This window comes from Microcaecilia unicolor, chromosome 4 (genome assembly GCF_901765095.1).
Source record: "Microcaecilia unicolor chromosome 4, aMicUni1.1, whole genome shotgun sequence".
In the NCBI taxonomy this organism is placed as follows: Eukaryota; Metazoa; Chordata; class Amphibia; order Gymnophiona; family Siphonopidae; genus Microcaecilia; species Microcaecilia unicolor.
Window position 1 is genome coordinate 223,000,925 of NC_044034.1, and position 19,660 is coordinate 223,020,584.

General features: G+C 46.1%; 1 protein-coding gene across 5 annotated transcripts in view; it reads left to right on the forward strand.

The window, feature by feature from the left end:
- SLC25A22 (solute carrier family 25 member 22) overlaps nucleotides 1–19,660 on the forward strand; it is a 195,730-nt gene that overhangs the window by 66,776 nt on the left and 109,294 nt on the right. For 3 of the 5 annotated variants that reach the window (XM_030201271.1, XM_030201272.1, XM_030201274.1), the window contains exon 2: nucleotides 14,753–14,848. In XM_030201271.1, the coding sequence (XP_030057131.1) occupies nucleotides 14,829–14,848 (20 nt within the window). In that variant the 5' untranslated portion in view covers nucleotides 14,753–14,828. Of the gene's footprint in view, nucleotides 1–4,607; nucleotides 5,076–14,752; nucleotides 14,849–19,660 lie in introns of those variants that run through there. The other 2 variants (XM_030201269.1, XM_030201270.1) reach the window with 2 other exon arrangements.

Below are 19,660 nucleotides of genomic sequence, written 5' to 3' on the forward strand. Positions count from 1 at the left end.
GACCACCATGGCACTCTCCAGTTAGTGCCAGGGCAGTCCAGGGTTGGAATCAGGGTGGACCCTGAAGTTATTTTTGCACCACTGGTGATGGGATAGCTACCCAGGCAAGCAGGATGGCACAAATAGCAGTCTTAACTTTCCTGGATATTTATCCACGTATCGGCACTGAGCACCCAGATAACTTCCAGTGGCCAGGCAAGACCCGGATACTCATGCTAGTGCTCAAAACAGACCCTGCATTGAATATCCAGGTCAAATTCAGCCCATACCAGTCAGTGCCTTATATATTGCTGTCTACCGCCAGCTGAATATCGGGGCTATATGTCTAAGGAGTGATAATCTAACCTATACATTTTGTGGCTGAGTATCATTTATCATTTATTAATTTCATATACCACTTGCCTTGCAAGCAAATCAAGGCGGTTTACATTTACTGAAATCGAATAAAATAAGACAGGAACTCCCACTGGGCTGCAAAAACAGCAGCTGTAACTCAAACCATCTAACTTAGATGGTTCAGGTTCCACAACTATACTCAGCAGAGCCACCCACAAGGATTGCAATGCCAAATATAGGCATCATTTCAAAACTGTGCCAGTGCTGGGCAGACTTCAAAGATCTGTGTCTCATATGATAGGAGTGGGCTTTGATGGCAACTCCAGTATTGGAACATAAGGACAGTGCCGGGCAGACTTCTACAGTCTATGTCCCAGAAATGGCAAAGACAGACCAGGATCAAGTATTTTATAACACATTCTTTGCTGGTTTAATCATGAATTGATAATGAGTTTAACTGCTGGGCAGACTAAATGGACCGTTCACGTCCTTATCTACCGTCCTCTACTATGTTACTACAAAAGAGAAAAACTTCAAAAAAGTGGCATAAAAACATCCAAATTGGTATTTTTGAAACCTAGTTTGCAGATGTTTATCTATGCAATTCATCTGCAGTGCATGCAAATCTCCAAGGGGACATGCCAGGGTGCTTTGAAGGCAGGATTAAGGCGTGCCGAACACTTGGATGTTTCACAGTCATAATGGAACAAATCAGGACTACTTTTGGTCTAGACCTGTTTTCACAATGTATAAGAAACAACAAAAAGAACGGAAGATAACCAAAATAGACCAGATACAAATTGCAAAGAGTAATAAAAGGATTTTTGGTGCTCTTACTCTTTGCAATTTGTATCTGGTCTATCTTGGTTATCTTCCGTTCTTTTTGTTGTTTCTTGTGGTGTTTACGGGAGACTTGGACCTTCTTTTCGCTGGTTTCACAATGTATAAGGCACAAAATGGTGCCCTAAGTGACCAGATGACCACTAGAGGAAATCAAGGGTGACCCCCAATACTCCCAGTAGTCACTGGCCCCCTCCCTCCTCCCAAAACTTTGAATAAAAATATGACTTACCAGCCTCTATGACAGCCTCAGATGTTAAAATCAGGTCTGCTAGAGCAGCATGCAGGTCCCTGGAGTAGTGTAGTGGTCGGTGCAGTGCACTATGGAATGGGGGGCCCAGATCCCTCTCTCCCTCTTCCTGTCACACGAGGTGGAAACTGAAACCCCTCCCAAACAGTGGCCAATCCAGGTCACAAATACCCGGCAAGATCCCAAAAATGTACAAAACATTTTATACTGCCTATCCCAGAAATAGTGGACCCTCCCCAAGTCCATTCAACAACGGTCCATGGACCCTTCCCCCAGGAAGCTGTCCAAACCTCCTTCAAACTCCGCTAAGCCAACCACCCCTACCACATTCTCCGGCAACGAATTCCAGAGTTCAACCACACGCCGAGTGAAGAAATATTCTCTCCGATTCACTTTAAATCTACTACACTGTAGCCCCATCGCATGCCCCCAGTCCTAGCATTCCTGGAAAGCACGAACAGATGCCTCACATCCACCTGTCCAACTCCACTCACTATTCTACAGACCTCCATCACATCTCCTTCCCCTTCCAGAGCATTTTGGGGGACTGGGCAGATCCCCTCCAAACATCATCTTTTACACATCCCTTTCCCCTTCCAGACATGCAGTTCACTTGGGGGGGGGGGGAGCCCCCACACCCCCCCCTAACTGCCTACAAGTAAACTTAAAAAAAAAAAAGATTTTAAAAGCTGCAAAATAAGTAAATAAATTGATAGAAACTCTGAATGTTGCCCACAACATGTGCTAGGTATCCTTATAATAATCAGCCCCTCAAAATGAAACACCATTATTATACTTCCTCTGTGTACATCCGTATGCTGGCACTGCACAAATGATCCTAGTGGCTCCACAACCCCGGGACATTCCCGCTTTCTCAGTGCAACACAGCGCCTTCCAGATGGATGATTCTTCCTGCAAGATGACGCAACATGACGCACTGCCATGGCTCATGGGAAAAAAGTCATACTAGCAGAATAAAAAGAAAAGAAGATAAGGTTTAAAAAAAAAAGATGTCCTGGGTGGGAATTGTCCCGGTGGGAATGGCCCTAGGTGGGAACTGTCCGGGGGGGGGGGGGGGGGGGGGGGGGGGGAATTGGTGAGTGGGAAATCCCCGGATACCACTTTGGATAGGTTTTGGAGGGCTCAGTGGACAAGGTAAATGCTATTCATACCCCCACCCTCCTGGATCCTTGCAGTTGTGTGCTATGGATTTTGCATGCTCAATTTGTAGAATACTGTCATGTGCATGCAAATTAGTGCCAATTAGGAACACCAATTATAGCAATTATTGGTTGTTAATGCCAATTGGCCGCTCATTTAATAATTATGGGGCCCTTTTACAAAGGCGCGCTGAAAAAATGATCTGTGGTAGTGTAGACGCATGTTTTGGGCACGCGCAGAATCATTTTTCAGCACACCTGTAAAAAAAATGCCTTTTACATTTTGGCCAAAAATGGATGTGCGACAAAATGAAAATTGCCGTGCAACCATTTCGGATCTGAGACCTTACCGCCAGCCTTCCACTTAAACAGTTCAAGGATATCCCTCAGACTGAGAGACTTGCTGACCTGAACATGTATACCTTGGAGGAAAGGAGAAACGGGTGACATGATACAGACGTTCAAATATTTGAAAGGTATTAATCCGCAAATGAACCTTTTTCGGAGATGGGAAGGCAGTAGAACTAGAGGACATGAATTGAGGTTGAAGGGGGGCAGACTCAGGACTAATGTCAGGAAGTATTTTTTCATGGTGGTGGATATGTGGAATGCCCTCCTGCGGGAGGTGGTGGAGATGAAAACGGTAATGGAATTCAAACATGCGTGGGATAAACACAAAGGAATCCTGTTTAGAAGGAATGGTTCTGCGGAGTCTTAGCGGAGACTGGGTGGCGATGCCGGTAATTGGGAAACAAAACGGGAGCAGGGCAGACTTCTACGGTCTATGCCCTGATCGTGACTGAATAGATAGGGATGGGCTGGAGTGTAAATTTTAAGGGGCTTTGACGTTAGCTTCAGAACTTAGTACAAGAACATTGCTGGGCAGACTTCTACGGTCTGTACCCTGAGAAAGGCAAGGATAAATCAAACTCGGGTATACATATAAAGTATCACATACCATGTAAATGAGTTTTTCTTGTTGGGCTCACTGGATGGACCATACAGGTCTTTACTGTCATTTACTATGTTAGATTCATGTTAAATAATTACAGAAAGGACAGTAAACAAGTCCTAGGAAAGTTAAGAAATCCCAGGGTCTGAACCCTGGCCACATTCTCCAATGACTCAAATTTACCATGGATGAGCAAAGTGTCCATAATATTGGCTACATCAGTGACTTTCGAGGATGAGACCAAGGATTCATAAGCAGGTAGAAAAATCTCAAAGCTCAACAGCAGACCGCTGGAATATTGCCTCCCCATCCTGAAAGCAAGTTTCTATATCTCCAGTAGCACTAATAGGCTCTAAAACTGTGTGTTTCTGTGGAAGATGCGTGGGATTCCTTTGCTAGGATTTGAGATTAATGAAGAGTTCTCTGTGCCACACTCACTACATACAGGAAGGATGTGTAGACTCGTGGACGTGAAGGAGTTTGGTGGTTAGTGGATGGCTGGCAGTTAGACACCCAATTTAAGGATCCTGCCAACTGCCAACCTCCTTTAATAAAAACTGACCAAGCTGGCCATGTTCATTTCAACTTCCAGTTGGTTGGCTGCTCCAGTTTAAGCCTGTTTCAGTTTTTTCCCCCTTGTGCTCAGTTATTAATCCCCCCCAAAAAATCACAGGGTTTTAAAATCATCACTATACATTAGGGTATGTAATTAGGTATGTTTTCTGTACCTCACCTTGAACTTTGGCAACTAGGCAAGTCATAAACTAATTCAAATAAATGCCGTGGGTGAATGTGTGCATAAGATCTGACATGAGCACACATAGGTATTTTTTTTTTTTTGGGGGGGGGGGGGGGTGTAGTAAAGCCTCCAGAGAGTTGCAAGGTACGTCTGTAGTTTAGAAAATAAGCACCTGCCCTGGGGTTATAATAGAAGCTTCACCTATGTTGCCTTTATGAAATAAGAGGAATTTTTACAGGTGCGCTGTTATAAAATTACCGCCCCCCCCCCCCCCCCCCCCCGTTAAAATAGGAAGAAAAATACATACCAGTGCTAGTAAGATAGAGGGTACTGAAAGGATGAGCAAGTCTCAGCTTCTGCTGCCGGTCCATATCATCCCTGTTCAGATTACTTTTCTGGCTGGGCGGCAGGATACAACATTTTACTACTGTAGCTGTGGTTTCTCGCAGGATTATACAGAGATTTCACGCTCTTTCTTTGAGTTTCTCTCAAGTCAGCTGATGTTATTGAATTTTGCACAGTCCAGAGGGGGGTGATTCATTTCTTTTTCTATTCCTGTTTCTCTTTCTGCAGACTCTTGACTTCTCGGGATTTCCAGTCCCCCATGCAGCACAAACCTTGATAGCCGTCTGTTTGCATAAAGTGCCCTCCCTGGCTCCGGAGAAGGAACAGATTGTGGTTTCTAGATAAGCAGTTTAATAGCACGTGATTTGGACGAAGCTAAGCAAAGGTTACTGGGGCGCTGGGTAACGGCACAGACAGAGCACTAGTGCTCAGACCCGCAGGACACAAGCAAAGGTAAGGAGAGCGGGGAGGGGACGAGACAGCAGAAGAAATGCCATCTATTGTCCTGGAAAAGCAATTAGAAGTGCTCCCGATTCGATCTGGTCTCAACCTCAAACTATAATCAGTGGGGTGGGGTGAGAGGGAATCTGTGCTACAGTGAACATCCATGAAACCAGTTTTGGATAATAGTGGGATACAAGAATGAATGAATAAATAAATAAATAAATTCAGCTGTAAGATAAAGAGACAGAGTGTAGGATCACAGACAGGGATCTGCTCTTTCCCTCTTTAATATCCACATCAATGATGGTGAAGTACCGGAGAGATTGTCAGCCCCTGTCTTATATTTCATTTATTGGTCCTGTTACCTTACACATTCTGTAAACCGCTTAGAGCTGTATTGGGGAGGCAATTAATAAATTTGATATAAAACGAATGACTCAGAGATCAAATCAGTGCTTGCTGTTCGGAGACCATCTGCTCTATCCCAGGTTTGAAAGAGTACCTTAACCTGTTAGAGACTTACTATAAATTTTGGGTTCTACAGATAAAGCTGGAAAAGACAAATATGATTTTCCAGGGAAAATATCTGTCTCCTAATTCAGCAAGAAGTAGAACACAGTTTTGCCTGTGCTCACCTTGACCTGAGATTATGTTCATCTAGAAGGTTTAAACTGGCTATAAAAATGCTACCAGAAAAAGCTCTGGACAAATACAACCCTCCAATAAAACTGATATTTTTGCTTGATATACCCTTCTTTAAAAAGGTTAAAAAGAGACAGAACTATATAAGAACAGGTTCAAATGTAGGCCACAAACTTCAGAATTGGCTTTCAGTTGAAATAAGATCCATCAACAATCTGATCATTTTTGAGAGCTTTTACTCTGGTCCCCTTTTACCAAGCTGCGGCAAAAGGGGGCCTGTGCTGGCACCGGTGTATGTTTTTCACGCGCGCCGAGGCCCCCTTTTACTGCAGTGAGTAAAAGGGAAGTCTCTCTTTCCTGCAGGAAATGGCCATGCAGCAAGTAAAGCATTTGTCGTGCTGCCATTTTGGGGGGAGTCCTTACCGCCACCCATTGAGGTGGCGGTAAGGGCTCCCATACTAACCTGGCGGTAACCAGGCAGCACATGACACTGCACAATTACTGCTGGGTACACTCTGACGCTACAAAAAATAAACATATATTTTTGTAGTGCTGGATATGACAGGGTGATAGGGGCGGGAAGTACCGCCGGACTGCTGCTGTAGCCTGGCGGTACTTCCTATTTAGCAAGCAGTAAGCCTGCATTGGACTTACTGCTGCTTAGTAAAAGGGGCCCTCTGCTCTTTTAAATAGGCCTTTCAATTGTAATTATTTTAATGATGATGACTGATCTGTTGCTGGGATTAAGGCTATGGAGACTTTTATTTAATGTACTTTTTAGTTAATTTTAATAGTTGTTTTAAATATAATATGTTTTTCATATATATATGTCAGATTAATGTCTGTGGTCTAATGGAATCTGCCAAAATTCTTGTAATTAGCAGACTATTAATTTGAATAGATTAATGAAAATTATTATTTTATAGCATCACTGAACCAGTCTTCCTGCTCTGGGGTATATCATCACCTCAACTTATATAGAATGACACAGAACCCCCAGTAGCAACCCTGCCCCTCTAGACAATCCACATTCACATAAATACTCTTAATAGGTACAAAGCAAAACACCGTCTGTCGCTCTGTTCTCTCAACCCTTCTTTATTACTTCTAAAATGTAAGCCGTCTAGACATAACTTTGATGGGCGGCATATAAGCTGTCCCTGCCTCTTGGATCCTGTGCATGGAATGGGGAGCAGTTCTGAAAATGCTACCCTGAAGAATCTAGATTTCAGCCTTCTATCTAAGAGCCTAAATTTGGCTTCTAGAACCTCCCACCCTCATTTTTCTATGTCGTTGGTACCCACATGTACTAAGACAGTTGGCTCTTCCCTAGCACTGTCTAAAATCATACCTAGGTGGCTTGTGACATCCGCCACCTTCACACCAGGTAGGCAAGTTATGGTTTATGGATTTTTAATAACCTACTGCGAGTGTACACAGCACTGGACTGTTACAGAGCGATGATTATTATGGATAAAGCACTGTTAATATTTAAAAGTATGCTGTGAATTATTTATTAGTTTATTGGTTTTTTAAAATTGATATTGTATAATTATTGTGTATGTTCTATGTAACCCACCTTGAACTTTGGATGGAGCAGGATATAAATTTGATAAATAAATAATTTATAGGATTGGATGAAAAAAAAAAAACCCTAGAGTTTTTTGCCGTTTCTCATTAACCGCTTTGAATGTCAATGAGAACTTGTATGTACTTATTTAGCCATCATACTTGCATATTACTATTAAACAACGTGAATTATCTTAAGCTATGTTGATGTTACTGACATTTTAGCATTACCTCCCAGCTATTTTTGCACATTAATAATGTTCAAGCTAAAATGCAGTAAAATAACGTCATTCAAGCGATATAATTAACAAAGTGTCAGAATTTTGCAGTCACTGTGAATGCTCAAAGTGTCCACCCCCACCTTCAGTCACTTTAGCAAGTTCTTAACAGCCTGTGGTAGGCTGTCCCAGATCATTTGCAGCACTTCCTTGCATTCCGCGATTGTTTGTGACTTTTGATGGAGCTTGTTGTAGGTCTACAACATTGCTTCCTAGACAAAAGTCTTCGTCACTCTGACGTCATTAACAGTATGCTGGTACCCCTTTTTTTCAAATAATGGTAGTTTTAAAACACGTTGGGAAAACAGCAAAAAAACTCTATGGGTTAATTTTATTTTGCCTTATCCTGCATACACAAAGTCCTTTAAATATAATAATCCATGCTCTGCGACTGTACAATGCTATATACACTCAGTCCTTTAAAGGCCCTGTTTACTAAGCATGCTAGAAGTGCGCTAGTGTCTTTAGCGTCTGCACTAACCATGTAGATGCCCATAATATTCCTATGGGTGTCTAATCGGTTAGTGCGTTGTAAAATTGCTAGCTCACCTTTGTAAACTGGGCCCTATGTATAATAATCACTGCTCTGTGACTGTATATTTCCATAAACACTCACAGTCCTTTCATTATAATAATCATTGCTCTACGATTGTACAGTTCTATATACACTCTTAGTCCTTTAAGTATAATATTCACTGCTTTGTGACTGTATAGTTCTGTATACACTCACAGTCCTTTAACTATAATAATCAGCACATTGTGACTGTACAGTTCTGTGTACACTCTCTGTTCTTTAATTATAATAATCACTGCTCTGTGACTGTATAGTTCTATATACACTCACAGACCTTTAAGTATAATATTCACTGCTTTGTGACTGTATAGTTCTGTATACACTCTCTGTTCTTTAATTATAATAATCAGTGCTCTGTGACTGTAACATAGAGGGGAATAATTGAATGGCGCCGGTGAAATACATGGCCGGCGATGTATTTTGGCGGTGCCGCAAACAGCTGGCCAGAACCGTATTTTCGAAAAAGATGGCCGGCCATCTTTTGTTTCGATAATACGGTTCCGGCCAGCCAAATGCCTTGGATTTGGCCGGGGTTTGAGAGGGGCGGCTTCGTTTTTAGCGATAATGGAAAGTTATGTCGGCCATCTCAAACCCCGGCCAAATCCAAGGAATTTGGCCGTGGGAAGAGCCCACATTTTTAGTGCACTGGCCCCCCTGACATGGCAGGACACCAACCGGGCTCCCTAGGGGTCACTGCGGTGGACTTCAGAAAAGCTCCCACGTGCATAGCTCCCTTACTTTGGGAGCTGAGCCCCCCAACCCCTCCCCCCTCAAAACCAGTGGCGTACCAAGGGGGGCGGTCCGCCCCAGGTGCACGCTGCTGGGGGGGGGTGCCGCGCGCCTGTCAGCTCTTCATTTTCATGCTCCCTTTGCCCTGGAACAGGTTACTTCCGGGGGGGGGGGGGGCCCTCGCGCTGTTCCGGGGGGGCGCTGCACCCGGGGAGGACAGGGCGCATCGGCGATCCGCCCCGGGTGTCAGTCCCCTAGGAACGCCACTGACAAAACCCACTACCCACAAATGTACTGCACCCACTAAAACTGCTCCAGGGACCTGCATACAGCCTCTAGGACTTATTGCTGCTGTATAACTTTGGCACCAGTTCACACCTGAAGACTAACCTCTCTGAAAAAGTCCTTTTTTGAAATAAGCACGTTTACTCACAGTTAACTGCAGATCAGAGGTTGTGCCCCACTGGCAAAGAGTCCCCTGGTACTAAGATGAGCAGTAGGTCAGAGCTGGCACAATGGTGTATAATGCCCTCTTTCAGCACCATTCAAGGTAAGAACTACATTCTCTAATGTGGGTAACACAGGAAAGGGAACTAAAACTGGCTTACAAAAATGGCCACTACCTCATGGACTACAACAGGAAACAAAACAGGGCACACTCTGACCCAGTAAGCAGGGGGAAAGCACCAGGGGAGTAGAGCCTACCAACTACCAATACCTACACCAACCACAATGCATTGCTGATGTGACTCTGCAGTGCAAATAACAGAAAACGTGTCACACTCACCCCAGAGCCACATCACAAGCAGGAAAAGGCTGTCGGAGGACAGAACACATTCTGCTGTCATGGAGGTGGGTAAGGCATTTGAGGCTGGCATACAGGCTGGAAAAAAAAGTGTTTAAAGTGTTTTTTTTTGGTGGGAGGGGGTTAGTGACCACTGGGGGAGTACATGGAGGTCAGCTCTGCTTCCTTCCGGTGGTCATGTGGTCAGTTTGGGCACCTTTTTGAGGTTTGGTCATGAAAATAAAAGGACCAAGTAAACCCGGCAAAATACTGCTTAACACTGTATTTTTTTTCCATTATCGGCGAAAGCTGGCTATCTGGTAGCTATGCCCATACCCGCCCATGTCCCGCCTTCGCTTCCCCACCGACACGCCCCTTTGAACTTTCACTGGCGAGGCGACGGGAAAGCGGCGATGCTGTCAAAAAAGCAGCTTTCGATTATACCGATTTTGCCGCTTTTCCCAGATCGCCGGCCATCTCCCGATTTGTGTCGGGAAATGGCCAGCGATCACTTTCGATTATGAGCTGGATAATAACATAGTAGATGACTGCAGAAAAAGACCTGCACGGTCCATCCAGTCTGCCCAAAAAGATAAACTCATATGTGCTACTTTTTGTGTATACCCTACCTTGATTTGTACCTGTCCTCTTCAGGGCACAGACCGTATAAGTCTGCCCAGCACTATCCCCGCCTCCCAACCATCAGCCCCGCCTCCCACCACCGGCTCTGCCACCCAATCTCGGCTAAGCTCCTGAGGATCCATTCCTTCTGAACAGGATTCCTTTATGTTTATCCCACGCATGTTTGAATTCCATTACTGTTTTGTTTTCCACCACCTCCCGCGGGAGGGCATTTCAAGCATCCACTTACTCTCTCCGTGAAAAAATACTTCCTGACATTTTTCTTGAGTCTGTCCCCCCTTCTATATACACTCACAGTCCTTTAAGTATAATAATCAGATTTGTGACTGTACAGTGCTATATACACTTATAGTCCTTTAAGTATAATAATCCCTTCTCTGCGACTGTACAGTGCTATATACACTCTCAGAAGCTCAGAATGTCAGGGTACCAATTTGGAATACAGATAAGTGACCTTTTCCAGCTTGATTTAAAGTTTTTATTAAAACATGTTTTGAGAAAAGCTGCATATTAAAGATTTTGGAATTGATTTAAATATAATACAAGTAAATAAATAAAAGATAATAAATTATTGATTTAAGAGGAGGTTTTTATGACTCATGAGGAAGCGGCTCAGAGCATGTCTGAAGGTTAAGATGTGAACCCTGATATTCTGATCTTCTGAAGCCTTTTTTTTACCTAATTAAAAAGTCAAGAATTTAAACATTAAAAAATTCATGACTTGGTGTAAATAAAATCAGTAGCATGCATTGAGTTGGTTGGAAGAATATCAAGACACTGTAAATAAATAAAATAGAGTGTGAGCTTACACAGAACTGTACAGTCGCAGAGTGCTGATTATTATAGTTAAAGGACTGAGTGTATACAGAACTATACAGTCACAAAGCAGTGATTATTGTACTTAAAGGACTGAGAGTGTATATGGAAATATACAGTCGCAGAGCAGTTATTATTATACTTAAAAGACAGAGTGTATATAGAACTGTACAGTCGTAGAGCAATGGTTATTATAATGAAAGGACTGTGAGTGTATAAGGAAATATACAGTCATAGAACAGCGATTATTATACTTAAAGGACTAAGGGGTCCTTTTACTAAGGTGCGCAGAAAAGTGGCCTGCACTGGTGTACACGCATATATTAGATGCGCGCAGGTTCATTTTTCAGCGCACTTGCAAAAAAGGCCTTTTTTTTGGCCGAAAATGGATGTGCGGCAAAATGAAAATGGGTGCACATCCATTTTGGGCCTGAGACCTTACCGCCAAGCAGTAATCGTAAGCACGTGTACAATTCTGATTACCGCCCGGTTAGCGCTGCATGCTGGAAAGTTTCCAGTGAGCGTAGTGGGAGTGCATAAAAAATTAAATTACTGCTGCCCGGGCCATGCGGTAGCCAGTCAGTAGTTCTGAATTGGTGCTTGTGGGCGCACGTAGGTGCCTTCTAGGCTTAGTAAAAGGGCCCATGAGATTGTACACAGAACTCTACAGTTGCAAAGTTGGGATTATTATACTTAAAGGACTGGGAGGGTCTATAGCACTGTACAGTCAGAGATCAGTGATTATTATACTTAAAGGACTGTGTATACAGCACTGTATGTATACCTGATCTTGATTTGTCCATGCTATTTTCAGGACATAGACCTTACAGGTATGCCCAGCACTGTCCTTGTTCTAAAACTTCTGAAGTTTTCAGATGCAACTCTATCTAGATAATATGAATACTTTTTCTGCATTTGAAGTGTTGGATTGCTTTAGGAGGCCCTTCCCTTCTGTCTCTAGTTAGCTTTTCGGACATATTTCTTTTTTTTTTTTTTTTACTGTTTGGTGCCACCCTTGTCTGCACCAATTCAGGCCTATTGAGCCCTTTGATTTCACTGAAGCCATTTTTACATTGATATCCCAGAGGAAAGGAGCCCCTGCAACTTCAAAATATGCAGGCTGTGCACGAGGACCATATCATTAACCAATACTTGCAATTGGTCTCGGCATACCTAGAGCTTGTACATGATCCCTTGAAGTGTCCTAAGTGTCAGGCGAGAGGTCTTCGTGGCAGTGAAGAGGAGACTGGAACAGAGGCATTGACCTACATGAGTACACGAGCTACATCAGATGCAGGGTGGTGGATAGGTGGATATCTGGAATGCCCTCCCATGGCAGGTGGTGGAGATGAAAACCGTAACGGAATTCAAAAATGCGTGGGAAAAACACAAAGGAATCCTGTTTAGAAGGAATCGATCCAAAGAAGCTTAGCGGAAACTAGGTGGCAACACTGGTAATTGGGAAGTAAAGCCAGTGCTAGACGGGCTTCTATGGTCTGTGCCCTGATCTTGGTTGTATAATTATGGATTAGCTGGACTGGAGCTTTTCAGGGGTTTTGATGACAACTTCAGAACAAGGACAATGCCGGGACTGTGAGTGTATACAGAACTGTACTGTAGTCTCAGAATTTTGATTATTATGGATAAAGCACTGTCAGTGTATTGCACACACAGTTTATTTATTTATTGCATTTGTATCCCACATTTTCCCACCTATATGCAGGCTCAATGTGGCTTACATTATGCTGTAGTGGCGATCGCCATTATCGGAATGAGAAATACAGAGTGGTATTGCATTAAAGTTCATAAGTGACAGAGTACTTTAAGCAGTCAGGTATAGAGAATTCATTTCCGGAATGAGAAATAAAGTGGTATTGCGTTAAAGTTCAATGGTGACAGAGTAAATTAAGCAATCAAGTATCGAGGGTTCAGTTTTGTCCAGTTCTGGTATAAGTTTCGTTATCTGGAATTTAGGACAGGTTGGTTTTTAGTGATCAGACTGTTATGACTGTTGGAAGGGGTTGGGGGAATGGGCAGGAGATAGGGAAGCCTTGTGGGGCCCTTATCCAGGTATGGGCAGCTCCTTGAAGTCACCTAGGTGCGCCAAAATTCAGTGGCAGTATCCAAATAACTAAGCAGACATAGTTAAAACTACATTTTATGTGGTCCTTCTTGCCCAGCTGGTTATCTGGGTACCAGCATTAAAAATTGGCAGCACCCAGATACTCTCCAGGTCCACCCTGACTCTGCCCCTGGACTGCCTCACCACAAGCCACAGTGTCGCTGATATCCAGGAACTATCTCGTAAGTACCGCAAGTTGGCAAGTACCTTCTTTGAGCTCTTACATTAAGAAAGATTAAGAACAGAGTATTGTGTATATTTTCTTTTGTAACCCACCCAGAGCTATGGATGGAACAGGATCTAAATTTGATAAGTAAATAAATAAATAAAATAAAATAAAAAAGAGAAGGGATAAATCCTGTAGGTCTTTCTTTCTGTGATTATGGAATGATAGTGTAGTTATCTGGGATATCTTCAAGGGTTTTCTCACTACCTGATCCACGATTTTGACATACGATACCTCTGGACATCCGTCAGGAAAGATCATTTTTATATTTCTGCAAAAACTGAAATTATATTTAATTGACCAGGCTTTTGGACAGGGCTAATTGTTATGTGACAATGAATATCTCTTGTTTTTAGTATTTGTAATTTAAATGCTTTTGTTATTGTTTCACCTCTTGGGTGGGAGGGGGTCAGTGACCACTGGGGTATTAAGGGGGGGGGTCATGCCTTTATCCCTCCAGTAGTCATCTGGTCAGTTTGGGCATCTTTTTGGCCCTTAGTCATTATTGATACAGGTCTAGCCAAAAACATCCTATTGTTTGCGCTGGACATTTTTACACTATTCCATTATCGCAGAAAAATATCCAGATCATAAGCCCACCTTAGTCCTGCCCAAAACATGCCTCCAACATGCCCCCTTGAGATTTAGATGAACTACATAGAAAACCATCTTAAAATGAGTTTTGAAAATAGAAATGTGGACATTGTTGCAAAAAAAAATTGTCTATCTGCCGTTTTGTGCTGTTTTTTGGACGTTTTTTTGTTTCGAAAATGAGCCCTGTAATTTCTCTGTATTTTTGCTTAGGAATTAAGGAGAAAAACCAAACATAATTGCACTCTGATGAGAGTTGATCATAATGGGCCTCTGATGGGTTCAGAGAGGCCGTGCATGATGACTTTCTGATGAGAACCAGAGCAGTAGAGACTGTGCATGATAGATTACTGAAAATAACATGAACGACCTGTGAGTGATGAGTCCCTGATAAGAACTGAATAGAAAAATGTAATGTAAGAGGCTTCATGATGGCTCCATGATAAGAACACTGCGTAACCCTAGCAGCGCTATAGAAATGCTAAGTAGTAGTAGTAGTAGTAGGATGGAGCAGAGAGAGGCAGTGCATGATGTGACTTCCCAATGAGACCTGGATTGACAGGGTTAAAGCCAGATGCCTTCACAGATAATTCCCTGATGAGAACTGAATGGGAAAGGGTACAGCGAGAGGTTGCATGATAGGTCTATGATGTAGGGCAGAGAAAGGCCACATAGAATTCTCTAAATCTGTTGTTTTGTTTTTCTCTCTTAAGGGTCGGTGAGTTAGAGTGAAAGCCCCTGCAGGTGGTTGGAGGAGTTCTCTTCATACTTGCATTCCTTTGGAATTAAATGGCTGAAAAACAAATAAGGTAAAAGTGGAGTTTTTCAGTTGTTTATACTCTGTCTGCCTATTGTTTTGCGTTCACCTCTCTAAACCCCACCCCCATCTCCTGGCATTAGAGTTGCTCCTGCTCACCCCTTGGTTCCTGCTGTATCCTGCCTTACCTCTGCTCTCTTGTTGCTTATCCCCTCCCCAGACTCACCCTCTGTCCCTTCTGGCTGTGTCCCCTGCCCAGGTTTACCCTGCCACCCAAACTGTACTCCCTTCCCAGATTCACACTCTGCCCTTTCCAGCTGTGTCCCTTCCCCACACTCACCATCCACCCTCTCCTGCTCTGTCCCCTCTCCAGACTCATTCTCTTTCCCCCTCCTACTGTCTCTCTTCCCACAGTCAACCTCCAGCCCCCTCCTGCTGTATTCCCTCTCCAGGAGTCAAAGACACATTTTATCATATAATGGAAACAATTTCAAATTCAGCTAACCACTGGAAGATAAGAGACATAGCTGCAAATCCACCATGTAAACCTGTGAGCCATGCTTTCTGTACCCTCTCTAACACAGAGGTCTTGATGAGCTAGGAAACCTTGGGGAAATTTGGATAATGATTGAAAAAGATTACCCTGAAGCAGGGGCATAGCCAGACCTCAGGTTTTGGGGAGCTTGAGCCCAAAGTGAGTGTGGGGGGGGGGGGAGGGAAATTTTACCCCATCCCCCCTCGCAACCCCACATACTTGAGCTGGCAGGGGGCCCAAGCCCCGCCAGCAGAAGCTCTCTTTTAGCTGAAGCCTGGCACTTTTCCTGGGCCGCTGCTGCAATAAAGGCCTCCATTCCTGCGCATTCTCAGTTTTTACAAAGCTGAGTATACATGGACGAGGCAGGTCTCCTGTGCATGCTCAGTGTTCATGCATGTGCAGGGGGTGGACCTCCTTTGCAAGTGCTCAGTTTCACAAAAAACAAGCATGGCAGGTAGAACAATATAGTGAGAACTCACCTTCTAAGGGAGGACAACATTGATGGGGGTGGGAGGGGGGAGGAGAGAAGAGAAAGAGAATAGGGTTGGAAGGAGCTATTTGTAGGTTTATTTATTTAGTTATTGCTCACACCTTTTTCAGTAGTAGCTCAATGTCGCGTCCGTCGCTCCTTTCGGCTCCTCCGCCGCGGGGGGCGGGAGCTGGCGTCCTCCTCGGCGAGGGTCGGCGGTCCGGAGGCCGCGGCGGGGAGCTGGGGCCCGCCACAGTGATGGCCGTTCCGGCCTAGGCCAGCGATTGCGGCCGCCGGTCTCTTGGTCGCCGGCTGTGGGGGCTATGTTTGCGCCGCTGAAGGAGGCGGCGCCGAGGCGTGATGGCCGGCGTCTTCTTCTCTTCCGGGCGCGAGGGCCCGGAGCTCCGCCTCTGAGGTGCTGGATTGGGAGGCCAGGTTGGTGGTCCCGCCTGGGGAATCGGACAGAGCCAATCAGAAAGGCTCTGTCGATAACCAGGTCCGGATTGGTCGGCTGTACCTACGGGGTCGGGGCGGCTGATGCTGAACAGTATTTAAGGAAGGGGACTGAGCTAGAACATTGCTTCAGGTTCTGTTCCCGAGGCCAGTCTCCGTTGGTTGCTGTGCTCCGTTGTTTTCCTTGTTCTTCCGGTTTTGACTTTTGGACTGTTCCTGGTTGATGGGGTTCCCGGAAGTTGCCGGGGTTTCCTCAACCAGTGCAACTTATACTTCAAGATGCAACCAGAGGCTTTTGCATCAGACCAGATAAAAGTGGCCTATGTTATTTCCTTGCTTACAGGACGGGCCCTGGCCTGGGCGTCCCCGTTATGTGAACAACAGGATCCGCTTTTGGACAACTATGCGGAGTTTCAACGCCGCTTCCGCATGGTATTTGACCTTCCAGGAAGGCCGTCTTCCGCCGCGTCCGAGTTGCTGCGGATTCAAGAGGGCGAAGGGACCGTGGCAGACTATGCTATTCAGTTTCGGACTTTGGCAACCGAGTTGCGCTGGAATCAGGAGTCCTTATCGGCCATCTTCCTGGAGGGACTTCAGGATCGAATCAAGGATGAGCTGGCTGGCCGGGAGGTCCCGGGGCAATTGGATGCCCTGATCTCGCTCTGTGTCCGGGTAGATACCCGTTTCCAGGAGAGGGCTAGAGCCCGAGCCGACCGGCAGAAGGGACCCAGGGGTGTGCCTCGGTCTAGTCAGGGACCGTCCCCCCGCCGTGGCTCCCGAGAACCTAGGGAGACTTCTGAAGAACCTATGGTTATCGGCCGCCAACGACTGACTCCGTCGGAAAGGACTCAACGTCTGCGGGGCGGTCTTTGCCTGTATTGCGGCGAGGCTGGTCATTTCATTCGCACTTGCCCTGCACGGCCGGGAAACGCCACTCTCAAGGCGCCCTAAGGGGAGGGGTCTTGGGGCACTCTACTCCCCTACCCGACCAGCTGATAACTCTTCCGGTAACTTTGCGGTGGCAGGAGACGATGGTTCACACCCGTGCCCTCTTGGATTCCGGGGCCGGGGGAAATTTCATTTGCCAGGAACTCTTGCGGCAGATGGAATGGCCCACACTGCCCTACCGACCTGCTCTGCAAGTGACATCCATCCAGGGTACAGCGTTACCCCAGCCTATCACAGAGGTGACTCCATTTTTGGGGCTTCAGGTGGGGGAGGATCACCGTGAGGAGGCTCAATTTCTGATCTTACCCCGCACCATTCATCCTGTGGTACTGGGCCTGCCCTGGTTACGGCGCCACACCCCTGTCATAGATTGGACTTTAGGGAAGATTCAGGCCTGGGGTGGCGCCTGCACTGAGGCCTGTTTGAAGGGCCGGGAATCCAGCTGTCCCGCGGTAGTAGCTACCCCTACAACGGTGTTAGCCTGTCAAGCCGCTCTGCCAGAGGAGTACCGGGAGTTTGCGGATGTGTTTAGTCCCCCCACATCGATCCTTTGATTGTGCTATTAATTTGATGGCTGACAAGATGCCACCTCGGGGCCGTCTCTATACTCTGTCCCGAGAGGAATCGAAGGTTATGCAAGCCTATATCCGGGAGAATCTCCAGAAAGGGTTCATCCGTCCCTCCACGTCCCCTGCCGGGGCAGGATTCTTTTTTGTGACCAAGAAAGATGGCTCCTTGCGGCCCTGTATTGACTACCGGGGCCTAAATGCCATCACCGTGAAGGACCGATAGATACCCTCTGCCCATTATTCCAGAGTTGTTTGATCGGCTGCAGGGGGCCCAGATCTTCACCAAGTTGGATCTCCGTGGGGCCTACAACTTGGTCCGTATCCGGCAGGGGAATGAATGGAAAACTGCATTTAATACGCACGAGGGGCACTTCGAGTATTGGGTGATGCCCTTCGGCCTGTGCAACGCTCCCGCAGTGTTCCAGAGGTTCATAAATTTCGCCCTTGAGGACCTGCTGTATGCTACGGTAATTGTTTACCTAGTTGACATCCTGATCTTTTCCAAAGATCCCCTGGAGCATGTGACCCACGTTCGAACTGTTCTTCAGCGCCTACGACAATTCCGCTTGTTTGCCAAGCTCAGCAAATGCTCCTTTCATCAGCAGTCTCTGCCTTTTCTGGGACATATTCTGTTACCGGGAGGTCTGCAAATGGATCCAGATAAACTTCGCGCTATCCGGGAATGGTCTCAACCCCAGGGCCTGAAGGCGTTGCAACGGTTCCTGGGGTTTGCGAATTACTACTGTCAATTTATTCCTCACTATTCGCAACTGACAGCGCTCACTAAGAAGCATGCGGATGTCCGAAACTGGCCAGCTGAGGCGCAAGCAGCATTTGGTCTATTGAAGAAAGCCTTTGAATCTGCTCCCATCCTTCAGGCTCCGGATCCTGACAAGCCTTTTGTGGTAGAGGTGGACGCTTCTGCTTTGGGCGCTGGGGCAGACCTCTCCCAAATTAACGCCAAGGGCCGGCGTCAACCTTGCTTCTTCTTCTCCCGTAAGTTCTCCCCAGCGGAACGCAATTATACTGTGGGAGACAGAGAACTGCTAGCCTTGAAGTTAGCTCTGCAAGAGTGGAGACATTTGCTGGAGGGGACAGAGCACCGGTTTACGGTGATTACGGACCATAAGAATCTCTTGTATCTGCAGGAGGCCCAAAGGCTGAATCCGCGGCAAGCCCGCTGGTCGCTGTTTTTCGCCAGGTTCCGGTTTCAACTGGTATTCCGGTCAGCTGCCCAGAATACCCCTGCGGACTCCCTCTCCTGGGCCTTTGAAGCTTCAGAGGACATTGAAGAGCCTCATCCTATGTTGGATCCAGTCTGCCTCAGTGCGGCCCCGGGAGGGGTCACCCCGTTGCGGAAGCTTGTGCCTCCACAGGACCGGGGAAAGGTAATGCGTTGGGGACATTCTTCTGTATGGGCCGGACATTCTGGGTTCCAAAAGACCCTTCGTCTGATTTCTCGACAGTACCAGTGGCCTCACATGAGGCAAGATACCCTTCGGTTTGTCACGACCTGCCCTACCTGTGCCCGGACCAAGTCTGTGGTAGGGCGCCCCTGGGGAGACCTGCAGCCTTTGCCCATTCCTGCAGCTCCCTGGGAGGAATTGTCTATGGATTTCATTACGGACCTTCCCCGCTCCCAGGGGCACACCGTGATTTGGGTTGTGGTAGACCGGTTCGCCCGTATGGCACATTTTGTTCCCTTGCCAGGGCTTCCGTCGGCAGCTCTGTTAGCCCAACAGTTCATCCAGCATATTTTCCGGCTCCATGGGCTACCAGTCAGGATCATCAGTGACCGTGGAGCCCAGTTCACTTCACGATTCTGGAGAGCCCTGTGTTCTGCTCTGGGGGTTGTTACCCATTTCTCCTCTGCCTACCATCCACAGACCA